Genomic DNA, 12705 nt, shown 5'->3' on the forward strand with positions numbered 1-12705 from the left:
GCAGGACTCAATATCGATGTGTTTCAGATCACAAACACCTCCGCGCCAATTGACTCCATCCAGAGCCCCATACCCGGGTATTGTTTTATTCATGAAGTTGTCGAGACTTCTATATCTCCCCATCTTAAGTCCAGGCCTTGAGTAGAGGTGATGATCTTTCGCCCCCTTTGGACCACATCGAGATCCATTCCTGACGGCAACTGTAGATGTCTGGAGGGTTACCGCGAATGGCAGCCGACCCCGATCTGTGTTCGCCGTTAATGCAACAGGGAAATCTTAAAATTGGTGCTACAGTGACGACAGTGATGAGTACACCGACCGATGCCGAGGATAAGGGATGACGCTGGCTGGCTCTATTCGCCTACTCAGGGGGCGAGGCAACGGTACACCTTCCAAGAGTTATAAAACATGTTTATACCTTCCATTAAGTCATATTCTGAACATGTATTCCCCAGCTCCTGCTCAAACTGTCAATCTCTCAATTCCTACCTGTCGCGTCCTCTCTAGTATTTACTTCCTAATTATTACCCCTTAATAACCAGGCGACAAAATGGCACCCAACTCCTTCACCCATGGAAGCGGGGGCCGAGACCGCTTCCCACCACGGCACCAGGATCTTCCACAGCCAGTAACATTCCCATTTCAGTACCGGGAGGCCAACAGCTCCAGCCCCGAGACCCTGAACGATGTACCCACGGAGGGGCCGATTTACAACACCGGCGGCGGCAGCTCCTCCCCCAGTATGCCCCGACCCTCGACAGACTCGATGCCGCCTAACTCGAACACCGCCGCGCGGCTCGCTGAGCTACGCAACGAGATGAAGGCCAACAAACAGCAGATACAGGCGCTCACCCAGGCCTACAGCGCCGTGCAGAGCGCTGCCGAGGACATCTCATCCACTCAGGAGATGCTCCGGAATTCCGGGGAACTCGAGACAACGTACGTGTGCTACCAGCTCCTTTCATCCTCTTTAGATGAGACCATTTCAAGCAAGACACTTTCTATATCATCTGCTCACTACCCTAATGTCCTCGTCTCTTTTGACTATTCATTGAAACTGACATGACTTTATGGACGGGGTAACAGCCTTGCTCTCTGCAAATAACGCGCCCCAACGCGGCAAGAGCACCCGAACTCAGGCCAGCAAGTTCCGCAGCTACCACGACGAAGACGTGGAAATGCCCGAGGAGCCCGAGAGACAAGCCACTGGTGATGACGGCTGGGTCGATGACGACTACTATGAGGGCAACCCATGGTACAGACAGCCGCGCGAAAAGCCCGTTTACAGTCTAGGTAAGCCCCTGCCGCACACGATGCGGGGCTATGGCAAGAAGACCGGGAAGAAGAATAAGGACGAGGCATCCGCCGCCGAAGAGGGGCAGGCGCATCCGAAGAACAATGATATGAAGCAGAGCAGTGGCGGCGGCGGCCAATTCGACGAGGAGGGGCGACAGCCTCCGAATAAGAACCAGCAGCAAAGCAGTGGCAGCAATAGAGAGAGGGACCCGAAAAGCGAGAAGGGTAATCACCAGGACCGGGAGGAACGCGGTGGTCTCGAGCCAGGCGATAAGTACAAGGTCGACGGGGAGCCAATGGGCGAGTCGGAGGATAAGTTGGCTCGAGAGGGCAAGAAAGACCCCAACGACTTGCGGAACTGGTGGGCTCGTTTCCGGGCCAAGTATCCAGAGCCACTCGCGGAGTTTCTTGCTGTACGTGTCTGCCCCATCAACTTTTCCTTTTAAGCTAGATCAGCATCCTGCCCCCTACATAGGCCATAGCTAACTTTTGACAGACGGGCATGTCCATCTTCCTCGGCATCAGCGCAACGCTGACGGTGAACCTGTCCAAGAACCAGGAGAACCAGTACGGGTCGTACGAGACGTCGTGCTGGGCGTGGGGCTTCGCCTTCATGTTTGGCATCTACATCGGCGGTGGGGTGTCGGGCGCGCACATGAGCCCGACCATCTCCATCAGCCTGAGCCTGTTCCGCGGGTTCCCCTGGCGGCAGTGCGCGCTGTACATCGTGGTGCAGTTCGCGGCGAGCCTGTGCGCGGCGGCGCTGGCGTACGGAATCTACTACGACGCGCTGCACTACGTGGACCCGGCCATGGAGACGGGGTGGCAGAGCTTCTTCAGCTACCCGCAGGAGTGGGTGTCCAACGAGACGGCCTTCTGCAGCCAGGTGGTGGCGGGGGCCGTCATGACCATCGCCGTGTTCGCGCTGGGCGACGATCAGAACAACCCGCCCGGCATGGGCATGCACGCCTTCATCCTCGGCATGCTGCAGACGACGCTCAAGTTCTCGCTCGGCTACAACACGGGCTCGGCCCTGAATCCGGCCTCGGACTTCGGTCCCCGCCTCGTCGCCTGGGCCGTCGGCTACCGCACCCCCAAGGCCTTCACCAACGCCTGGTGGATCTACGGGCCCTGGGGCGGCGCCATGCTCGGCTCCCTCGCCGGCTGCCTCATCTACGACCTCTTCATCTTCGTCGGCTCCGAGTCACCCGTCAACTACAAGATGCCCGGCGGCGTTCGCAAGCGGACGAAAAAGATGTTCAGCCGCAAGTGAGAATGAGCCTTAAAAGTACGGTGGATTAAAAGCACGGAAATACGATATAACCAGGGAACAGGTCAACTGCATACATGCCATAAACGATGGAAGGTTACTCTTGTCAAAGTAAACATCATCCAACAGCGACTTTCCTTAGCACACCGAGTAGCTTGCCAGGTTACAAGACTTAATAAGATTACGAAGATCTACCTATTATATGCATTCTCGCCTGTATTCTCTGGTTCGTTACGGACGTTAAATAGCATGGTGGTTAAAGGGTTTCGGCACCGAGGTTACAACCTGGGTCGAATAATATAAGTGTCCGAAGGTCAAAAGTCTTCAATTCATCACACGTATGGGTCCACGCCAAACCAGGCATGGATACCCTTCCACCGACTGTCTGTGGCTAAAACCTTCATCGCGTTCTCCGCCTGCCTCGCATAAGAGGCGAAGCGGATCTCCAAAACGGCTTCCTCCTCGTCACGGAACTCCAAAACTTCTAGCCAAGCGAACTCTTTCCCGTGATATTTTCAAACAGTAGCAGGGCCTTCCGATCGACAGATAGCGTAATCAATCGTAGCTAGTGCTGGCACTCTAAATCAAGTGTGCAAGCTCTTAATCTGTTGCAGCCTTTAACGTGAGTAATACGTAATATACTACATGGGGGATTCTAAGAGAAAGGAAAGAAAGCGTGGATTCAAGTTTTTCTGGCTATAGCTGTTTGGCCGTCGGATTGAGGCTTTATATCCCCTGGACACACTTGACCTTGCGACACTATAGTCAGCGCCCCGGCCCTCCTACAATACACACGGGTCGGCTCCAAACCAAACGTGAACGTCTCTCCACCGGGTATCTGAAGACAGGATTCTGGCAGCGTTTTCTGCCTGTCGTGCATACGAAGCGAAACGAATCTCAAGGACCGTCTCGTCGCCATGGCGAAACTCTAAGACTTCGTCATCGTCCCAATAGAATCTCTTAGCCCAGTTACCGAGGATCCGGTCACGGTTCACAATATGCGAGTGGCCTCGCATAACGATTACTCGAGAGAGTCCGTCCTCCTCTGGTCCCCGTTCCGAGGTTCTGACTCGGTTCCGTATGGCGTGGGGAAAATGACCTTCGACAACAAAAGTTCCATCTCGGATATGCTGCATAAGGGCCTCGGTAGCTCGCAGTTTGAAGAACTGAATCGTTGCCGCGGCGGTGAGGTGTTCGCCACCAGCCTGTACGATGTGTACTTTATAGACACGTCCAATATTTCGAATGCTGCTTAGCAGCCGGTGGTAGTCGATATCTCCGGGAAGCCCGGTGAGCCAGAGTGACGTGTTTTGCGCGTTATTTATATCTTCTGAGATGTTTCGCGCGCTGGAAGTGACACCCTTATAGTTCTTGGAAGTGGTTGGTCCGCCGTTGGCTGAATCTTTGGCTCGGGCACTTTTCAGGTCTCCCAGTGTTTCGGGATCTAGTGCCGGTCGAGGTTAGCAACAAGTTTTGACAAGGAGTGAGTGAGGTTTGTACCTACCTGTAACGTCTCTAGAGGATCTGGCTGGGAAACCAAATACATCTTGGGGGCCACTGGGGTGACGGTTTCTGTGGCTATGTGCTGGAATGGGCTCCCATGGAGTGCTTTCCGCCACTAGTTGCGACAGCGACATGCCGTTTTTCTTATTGGTCGATTCGGTGTTTGAAATATTCTCTTGATGAAATGTGAAAGAGTTGATGACCAATTAGTGCATGTTGGCAAGGAGTTTGATGATGAACTCTGGCCGAACCTGTCTCGGTGTGGGAAGAAAGCGGCATAAGTTATAGGTGGTTTTTAGTTTGGTCACTAGATTGGCCATAGGACTAAGAGAAGAGCTTTGTGGATTGTTCAGTGCCTTCACTTTTCTTCCACTGATCTGGCTGTACACAACTAGTGCATTTGCACATAGATATCACTGTCCCTTCACTTTGCTCGACCTATACTAAAGATTGTCAGGTTCCCTGATAATCTGATCACTAGAATGTCGTGATATCAACTCAACTCTAGTAGGAGTCTATCAAATTCAGCTAGTTGAAATAGTTATAGTGCATTGTCATCAAACGAATCAAGAGTAATAGGCGTCAAGCAATAATATAGGCAGACCACTCGCAACACAACTCGCATGATCCAGCTGATCATCGTAATTCATAGATCTCGGGTATCTAGAGACAGCACTGTTTCTGATACTCTTCAGGATGAGGTGCCAATCAGCGAACTCTCTCATTTTAGCCCAGAGAGAATGGGTATGGCAGGACTGACACCATTCAGAACTTATGTCGAGCCCTTCCTGTCCCTAGCACTCACACTTGAAGCCTTTCGAAGTTCTACTGCTTCCTGGCGGTCATTCATGTACTGTGATTTCCACCTAGATAATGTCACAGTAATTACGTTTGATTTGTCGTTTGGTCGACTGTCCCCAAGATGTTTGCAAAGACAGTGGATAAGCGGTGGTGGCTCAATAAGAAAAATGACTACGTTAGAAGTCATCTATGGTTGAGTCAACGGGCTGACTTGTAAAGGGTGACTTTCAATCGGGCGAGCGTTCTACCAGAATCAACATTCATCCATGTCATCAAGGTTGCTCATGACAAATGTCGAGCAATCGGCGAAGGGGTATGACATAGTCAATGTCAAGGCTTCAACAACAGTCACGTAGTTCGTTTTACATTGCAAGTGTCCCGCGGCTTGAATACGAAACATGGAAACATCATAAACTTGACTCGTTTCTTTGTTTTGAGCATCCACATCCAGCAACCCAACGATTGCTTGAACAAACAGACACATACGATATCCAAAATGCAGAATGCCATCTTTTTCCGTAACTATGTGCTGCCTGCACTAGCACCGACCCTGCTGTTGGCCCTGTTGCTGCAGGTGCCGATCTACTACCCGCATTCCAACGGCTATCCCAGGCTACTGGTCGACAAGTCCTGCGACGACAACCAAACGGGCATTATTCGCCAAGCCCACCACGACGCCGAGGCCATGGCCTACACAGCATTGGGCGGCGACGATAATAATAAGAATATCACCATTAACTGGAACAGTACGGCCGCTATTGACTACTTCGGTTCCCCGAGCGAAACCTTCGCGTACAGCGAGCACATCCTGCGGACCTTGGCGCTGGCGTCAGGGGTTGGTACCGGCTGGCATAACGGCGGCGCCGACGAAGCCGACCGCGCCATCGCAATAACGTGCGACGACCCCAAGGGCCGCTGCAAGTCCGTCAGCACCGCGTACACCTACAACGGCCTGAACCAGGAATACCCTCTGATCAACTACTGCCCCACGTTCTTCCGATACTTCGCCTCGCACAACGACACGTGGCACAAAATGTCGAACGGGCCGGCCCCGGACGGCGCGTGGACCAACGTGCGCAACCTGCACAGCCAGGCGACGGTGGCGCTGCACCAGCTGCTGCACATCAACTCGAGCTGGCCGGCCAGCGTGTGCGCGGGCGGGTGCGCCGACACGCTGCAGGAGCTGGACCGGGGGCGGGAGCTGGTGTGGACGTACCGGGCGGGGCTGGCCAAGCTGCTGGCGCGGCGCGACGCGGGCGCCGCCGCCCGCACCATCGACAACTACGTCTACTACGTCATGGCGCGCTGGATCGAGGCCAAGTCCTTCGCGTACCCGCCCTACCCCGTCGCCTGGAACCCGGACCAGTCGCGCGAGTGGAACGAGGACCGCGAGGCCGTCGAGCCCGGGACGCCGCTGCCCGCCGCAGGCGCCATCGACATGGAGGACTACGACGTGGCGGACGACGAGCGGCCCGACGTGCATGCGCCGGTCTACGCGAGGGAGGCGTACCCGGACTGGTACGCGCCCGTCTTGGACGCCATGGGTTCGGGGTCTGGCAACGTGACGTCGGATTTCCAGCAGCCTGTGTTCAAGGATACGGACGTGGTCATCGACCCGGCTCCGGAAACAATCAAGTGCAACAGTACCGATACGTCCCCTGAGTATTTCGACTGCGTGAACACTTTCCAATTTGATAAACACCGACAACTTCCCGCATACCAGGGCAAGAAGGGGAGAATCACTGGACGACCGTAAGTTATCATGACCTTCTTTGAACCCCAGATACCGTAGCATATATGCGTGCAGAGCTCCTGACGAAATGTTCCATGCTAGCACGTCGGAACTTGTGCCTTGAATGTCTTGTATCATGAAGACTGGGACAGGAGCTGCGACGCTACTCTAGGCGACGTCTTGGACCATGCCAAGAGCATCCTTCGCAAATGCAATGATGGCCTCCTGGGCCCGTCTGGCCGTTGCGAGGGCCAAGTTCCATTCACAGTGCCAAACTGTCCCGCCGATGTCCAGATTGCACGCGTCACGACCGACGGACATGATACGGATTTGTAAGTATTCTGGACCTCATGTTGTAGGAAACGAAATGTTCTGGGTAACAGCAATAACTGGTCGATGGTCTGGATCGGGTGAACCACAGTTGAGATGAACTCAATCTATGTGGCTTCAGTCATCGGGTTTAGCCAATATCCAAGAAGTCTATTTGGACCGCAGGCAGACTGGATTGTACTTTTTTCCATTTTTCTTTCTCCTTTTTTCGCCCTTCGGTTCAGCGTCAAGGTATGAGCCCAACAGAAACTTGGTATGTACATGATCCGTAGAATTAAAGAGTTAAGAGCCCGCCCCAGACTCGCCCAAACAAATCAGGCCTAGCAGGTGAAACCACAATCCAAATTAAGCGTGGAGAACTCCGCCCAGTCCTCGCCGTCCCATTTGCCCACGCTACAGCGGTCGTTTTTGCTGCCGGCCCTGCCCGAATCCCATCGCTGGGAGCCGTACCTGAAAGAGGCCTGTGTATTGCGGCATGTCAGAAGAAGTGATACGGGATTAAGAGACCAGTACAAGTAGATGGATCGAGGGGACGTGAACTTACCGGGCTGTCGATGCTGGTGGCGATGCTGAAGTTCAGCGCCTGGGGCAGACCGCTGCCGAAAATGCTGGCTTTGATGGGGCCATCCCTTCTGGCCTGGTATTGCCGGTGGGTCACCATGTCCTGGTGGCCGTCAAAGACCTTGACGTACGCTAAGCTCGTGCCCTTGATGTAGACATGGACGCCGCACCAGCCACCCGTGAAGCGCTTTTCGATGGCGACCTCCTCGGTTGGGGCGGTAATGGGAGCGGCCAGGAACGTGGAGGTGAAGCCGAGAATGGCCATGAAGACGGTGGTGGCGTGCATTTTGATTGAGGTTCTCTGGGTTCAGGTAAAAGAAGGCGGTTGTATTGGGTAAATTGAGGCTGCCGATGGAGGTGAATAGTTGTAAAGGATGCTTCGAGAAACGATCTGTATGATTGGCAATAATGTTTAGAATGGACGGTTAAGGGAGCGAGGCAGGCCTCGTTATATAGGATACCCTAAGTTATCGGAGAAAGGAAGCTATTTAAGTTTATAATAGGGATGTTTAACCCGTATCGTTTGCTCGGTTACATTCTATCTGAATTTTACTACTTCCCACTATGCCGTTATGTCAAATGTCCCTCCTAGTGGCCTATAGAGTTTGTTTAATGAACTGGAATGTGTTCGGTTTCATGTCGACCAAATGTACTCTGGGATTAGCGAACCGCCTTTGCTTGCCAGCCGTTGGAATTAATCAGAAAATATACTACAGAACGTTCGTTAGCCGCCTCGTACAATCTCAAGAAATATAGAGGGAGTTCTGGACCACATACTGGGATGAACAAGTAAGGCACTTCCTTCTCGTATCTCTTGTAGGCCTCGCCATACTTTCTTCGAGAACGATCGATATCTCGCTTAACTCTGTGGGCCATCATGACCATGAAGAAGACGAAATAAAACCAGGGGAAGAAACTCCTAGATCACCGGTTAGCCTTGGTCTCGCGTAGTCCTTAGACAGCTGAAGGCAGAAAAGGGAGACTCACTTGAAGCCAGTGATGAGACCCCACGACATGGAGAAGAACATGTCGGGCACATAGTTCGGCTTTCGGACGATGGCGAACCAGCCATCACACAGGATCCGGTCGCCCACGTCCGTCTCGATGACACGTGGATTCTCGATGAACTGCCACGGGACCTGAGGGAAGGTGTTGCGTTTGACGAGCTGGCCCTTTTCGTGATGTCTGAAGGAGTTCTTTTGGCCGTTGGAACTGTCCCACATCCAATACATGAATGCGTAGGCAACATAGAGAGCAGCCAATGCATACGGACTCCAGTGGTACTCGTCGGGATGGTGGTTTGCGAGGTATAGGGCGCAGTGGCAATAGCTGAAGGGCACGCCGGCCAGGTTCCAGAATGTGAGCATAAATCCCAGCTTCTCATAGTACATGTCCCTACGTGGCGAAGAAAGAGTTAGTCCAAACCAAGAGGAACGAGAAGGAGACTGTTAAAGAGGATGCTTACCAGCTGGTGATGATGGACTGCTCTGCCTTGCTGCAAGTGTTCGCATAAAGCCAGTGGGCCACAACCAGAAATACGACCTCCCCAGAGACATACCCATACGTCTCATACTGGCGCGCAGCGACGGCGGACGAGATGAAGAACAATATGAACCAAGGGATCCGAACTTCATAGAACATCTTGAAATCCAGGATCCCGATGCGTGGATTGAGCTCGGCCCCAACGAAGAAATCGTAAATGTGGTGGCCCGTTAGCCTATGGGTTCGTCCACGGAGAAAGGCTTGCACATAGACGATGAAGCTGTTCAGAAACCCAGATAAGATAGCAACGCTCATGATGGGGCCGAATTCGTCGATTATTGTGTATAAGGGGAAGATCTTAGTGACGTGGAGAACAGCAGCGATCGCGATGGTGGCGTAGAAGCTGGAATATGCCGAGCAGTAATACGGTAAGCGCACGCCTCCCTCATGGTGTAGCGGACGACCTTTGTTGTAGACGCCAGGCATGTAGCAGTACATGACGGCTTCGACGATGAAGAAGGTCCAGTAGATGGCCCATGCCTTGGCGGACGGAAAGGCGCCGTTGTAAGCGAGGTGGAAGAGATGGAACCCGAAATCGGCCCAAGTCTGATTGGCGTTGGGCAAGGGAATCTGGCCGTCGTAGTAGGTCGCACCAATCCACATATACCACATGAGGAGAGGGAAGCCCAACATCAAGGAAGCTGTGCCAAGAGAACCACCGAACTCGAGCTCGTCGGTCTCGCCATCGGAATGTCTCGGTGTTGCTATGGATGGCTTCTCAATAGCCGTGGCCGTTGATGAAGGGGGTTTCGGTGTGTTGCACCCATCTTGGGTTTGTCTCTCAAGGCTCTGGGTTGTGCTTCGGGATCTTGGAGATGTCAGCAAGTTGCATGATACAGACATACTCATCAGAGGCAGATATATGCATCTTAAATAATAAGACCTGGTTGCAGGTCCTGGGCAGAAGCGCTGTGTAGAATTCAGAGCAGGGAATCCAAAACGAGATCAGTTGGGGTCTCAATTAGCGAAGATGGATGGCTGCTAATGATCAAAGCGAGCCAATCGCTGGACCCAAAAGGAAGGGGCATGGGAGTCTGCAGGGGCAGTTGTCGGGTTCTTTCATAGTGGATATGGGAACCGAAAGCGAACCAATCGGTGAAGGTCAATAAATTCCGACTTCATTAGAGGATTAGTAGTTTCCCGTCTTCAGGGGGCGAGCTTCCGACTTCACTTCATCAACTCTGGAAATTCAAAGCGACCGCATTCCTCGAAAGCGACAGCATCAACCCCATGGTAGGCCTGTGACCGTCTGCCATCTACTTTCAATCTTGAAACGTCATGCTCCGCAGAGACACCGAAGGCCGGAACACCGAAATCGCTCGGAAGAAGCCTCGAACCAAACAGTTTACCGGCTGCTGGACTTGCCGCCGGCGTCGCGTCAAATGCGACGAGTGAGTTGAGCCTCCGCAACTTCTCTCAAACCTGTATGCTTCCGTCCAAGTTGGCTTGACTGACAGTGCATCTACTCGTCACATATCTAGAGCAAAACCATTTTGTCAGCGGTGCAAGCGACTCAATGTTCCTTGTGAAGGATACGGGATACGTCTGACCTGGGTGCAAGGCAATGATGACTCCCCTTCTCCTAATCCACCAGACACGAGGCTGTCCAGACGATCTTTGCCTTGGGAAGCTGCCACTGCCGATGTAATTGGTCTGTCTGAATCCGAGATTGAGGAGACGTTGAGTACAATTGATGGATGGACGCCAGAGGACTCCCCGGGTCTCGGGCGATTGGGGTTTTCCGTCTTCTCCGCCGCTTTGCCCCAAGGCAGCATCGAAAAGGAACCGTCGATACAAACTTTCGAAACAGATTCGCCGAACATCACTCTTTGTGGGGACCAAGACAATGAGACGGGGAGTAGTACCGACAAGACCGTGCAGCTCAACGAACATGAGAAGAGACCAGTGCCATCAGATACTGCCGATGCAGAAGAGTCATTCGGCCAGCAACCTTTTCATGCTGTTCATTTCGGTTGGGCTACACGCTTGGAGGCTGGGCATACAAAGGAGGTATCCCAACCGCCGGGGGATCACCCATCATCGAACAACAGTGCGACCAATCTACACAATGTCGTCAGCAAACGGTCCCACGCCACTTGGACGAACTCTTCATGCCCAAGAACCAAAAGCGGCTGATCCACCACTGGGTCACCTTCACGAGCCGCAAACTCGTGCTCCTCGACGAGCCCCACAACCCCTGCCGCACTCTGATGCTCCCAATGGCCCTGGCGGGCCTCATGTCGCGGAGCACGGAGTCTAACTCCAACGTGGGCATCTTCCACGCCCTGTGCGCTTGCGCCGCGTACAACCTGTACGAGCTCCGCGGTGGCGGCGATGCCGATGACGAAGATCTTTCTTTGGCCCTCGCGCACGACCAGCAGGCCATCCGCCACCTGCGCCAGAACCTAGCCCGCGCCGACGAGCACCGCGACGCCTCCTTCGCCATGGCCATCATGGCCTGCATCGCCGTCGAGGCCGTCTCGGGCACCACGCGGCGCTGGCGTACCCACGTCTCGGGCGGGCTGGCCTACCTGGCGCGCCTGCACTCGCGCGGCGACATCGACGAGGCGATGCTGGCGCCGTTTCGGCGGCACATGGTCCTCATGGCTATATTGTGCGACTTCTCGGTGGCTGATGACCTGAAAGCTTTCTTGAATGTGGAGGATGGGGAGGGACAGAAGCAGCAACAGCCTGCCGAGAGTCTTGAGTATTCGTTCCCGTACTACGGCGTCTCGCGGACCTTTCTGAAAATGCATGACGGTATGAATGTCTTGGCGGCCGTGGACCCTTCGCTCTCGGGAGAGGACGAGACCAACAGACGACTCGATGCGTTTGAGCTGCAGCTGTACCTCGGATTCCCAAGCCCCTCAGAGTACCAAGGCGGAGGGGGCAACAACGAGTTGCATGCCACCGTCATCCAGCATGTCTCGACATCGTACTACTACGCAGGGCTGGTCTACTTCCAGCGCAGCATCCGGCGGAACCCGGTGGCGTCGGTCCAGGCCCTCGTGGAGCTTGGCGTTGCGGAACTCGAGGCCATCGACCGGGTCGGGAAGGGGGAGCTGGGTTGCATGATGCTCTGGCCGGTCTTGGTACTCGGCGCTGAGTGCAACGAACCCACAGTGCAGCAGCGGCTACGGGCCTGGTTCCGGGGGCAGAAGAAGTTGGGGTTCCGGAACTTGGTCGTGCTGGAAGACTTGATAGCCCACGTGTGGCAGACGCGTACGGCGAACAGTAGCGGTAGTTGTGTCAGTAGCAATAGTCATGGGGGTCAGCAAGAGAAGACGGATGTGGATTGGCGGGAAATCATAGCATTACCAAGGTTTGATGTCTTCAGGCTCTAGAAGAAAAGGGTATTGAGCTTCGCAAGAATAGCATCACTGACCAAGCCATTACCAGTGTTGTACATACTCTACATAACTATACCATCCATGAAATGTGGCGGGCCTTGATGATCGCCCCAGATACGGAACGTAAGACATCTTATTGATTCAAGTATCGTGGCCTCACTTCTTATCTCCTCGGGTTTGAGCGACTTCTCGCGCTCAATTCTGTCCATATCTCTCATGTGCTACTACATCAAAAGATTCCGTATTTGGGAACAGCCTATTAAGCGCGATCCCCTCAACGAGGGGATGAGGCGGACTGACCGCCGTCTATTCCTGAAGTC

At 53.8% G+C, this 12705-nt stretch overlaps 6 protein-coding genes across 6 annotated transcripts; 3 read left to right on the plus strand and 3 right to left on the minus strand.

Moving 5' to 3' along the window:
- Positions 1–550: 550 nt before the first annotated feature.
- On the plus strand, positions 551–2569 carry PG998_008531 (uncharacterized protein; the record flags this gene model as incomplete). Its single annotated transcript, XM_066875347.1, has 3 exons — positions 551–939; positions 1145–1709; positions 1793–2569. The coding sequence occupies 3 exons, from the start codon at positions 551–553 to the stop codon at positions 2567–2569; spliced, it is 1731 nt and encodes a 576-aa protein (XP_066731292.1).
- A 275-nt stretch (positions 2570–2844) lies between these two features.
- On the minus strand, positions 2845–4203 carry PG998_008532 (uncharacterized protein; the record flags this gene model as incomplete). The annotated part of the gene is made up of 3 exons (XM_066875348.1): positions 2845–2851; positions 3449–4010; positions 4071–4203. The coding sequence occupies 3 exons, from the start codon at positions 4201–4203 to the stop codon at positions 2845–2847; spliced, it is 702 nt and encodes a 233-aa protein (XP_066731293.1).
- A 1163-nt stretch (positions 4204–5366) lies between these two features.
- On the plus strand, positions 5367–6626 carry PG998_008533 (uncharacterized protein; the record flags this gene model as incomplete). Its single annotated transcript, XM_066875349.1, has 1 exon — positions 5367–6626. One exon carries the CDS (start codon positions 5367–5369, stop codon positions 6624–6626), a length of 1260 nt encoding a protein of 419 aa, XP_066731294.1.
- Positions 6627–7252: 626 nt separating this feature from the next.
- PG998_008534 (uncharacterized protein) lies at positions 7253–7779 on the minus strand (the record flags this gene model as incomplete). Its single annotated transcript, XM_066875350.1, has 2 exons — positions 7253–7393; positions 7477–7779. The coding sequence occupies 2 exons, from the start codon at positions 7777–7779 to the stop codon at positions 7253–7255; spliced, it is 444 nt and encodes a 147-aa protein (XP_066731295.1).
- A 289-nt stretch (positions 7780–8068) lies between these two features.
- PG998_008535 (C-24(28) sterol reductase) lies at positions 8069–9824 on the minus strand (the record flags this gene model as incomplete). Its single annotated transcript, XM_066875351.1, has 4 exons — positions 8069–8089; positions 8271–8412; positions 8481–8888; positions 8959–9824. Coding segments are annotated over 4 exons (1437 nt in total), but the record flags the coding sequence as incomplete, so codon positions are not given.
- Positions 9825–10313: 489 nt separating this feature from the next.
- On the plus strand, positions 10314–12379 carry PG998_008536 (fungal-specific transcription factor domain-containing protein; the record flags this gene model as incomplete). The annotated part of the gene is made up of 3 exons (XM_066875352.1): positions 10314–10426; positions 10517–11045; positions 11114–12379. 3 exons carry the CDS (start codon positions 10314–10316, stop codon positions 12377–12379), a joined length of 1908 nt encoding a protein of 635 aa, XP_066731297.1.
- Between the last annotated feature and the right edge of the window lie 326 nt (positions 12380–12705).

Source organism: Apiospora kogelbergensis, assembly GCF_038363985.1.
Source record: "Apiospora kogelbergensis strain CBS 113332 chromosome Unknown utg000005l_segment0_segment0, whole genome shotgun sequence".
NCBI classification, from domain to species: domain Eukaryota; kingdom Fungi; phylum Ascomycota; class Sordariomycetes; order Amphisphaeriales; family Apiosporaceae; genus Apiospora; species Apiospora kogelbergensis.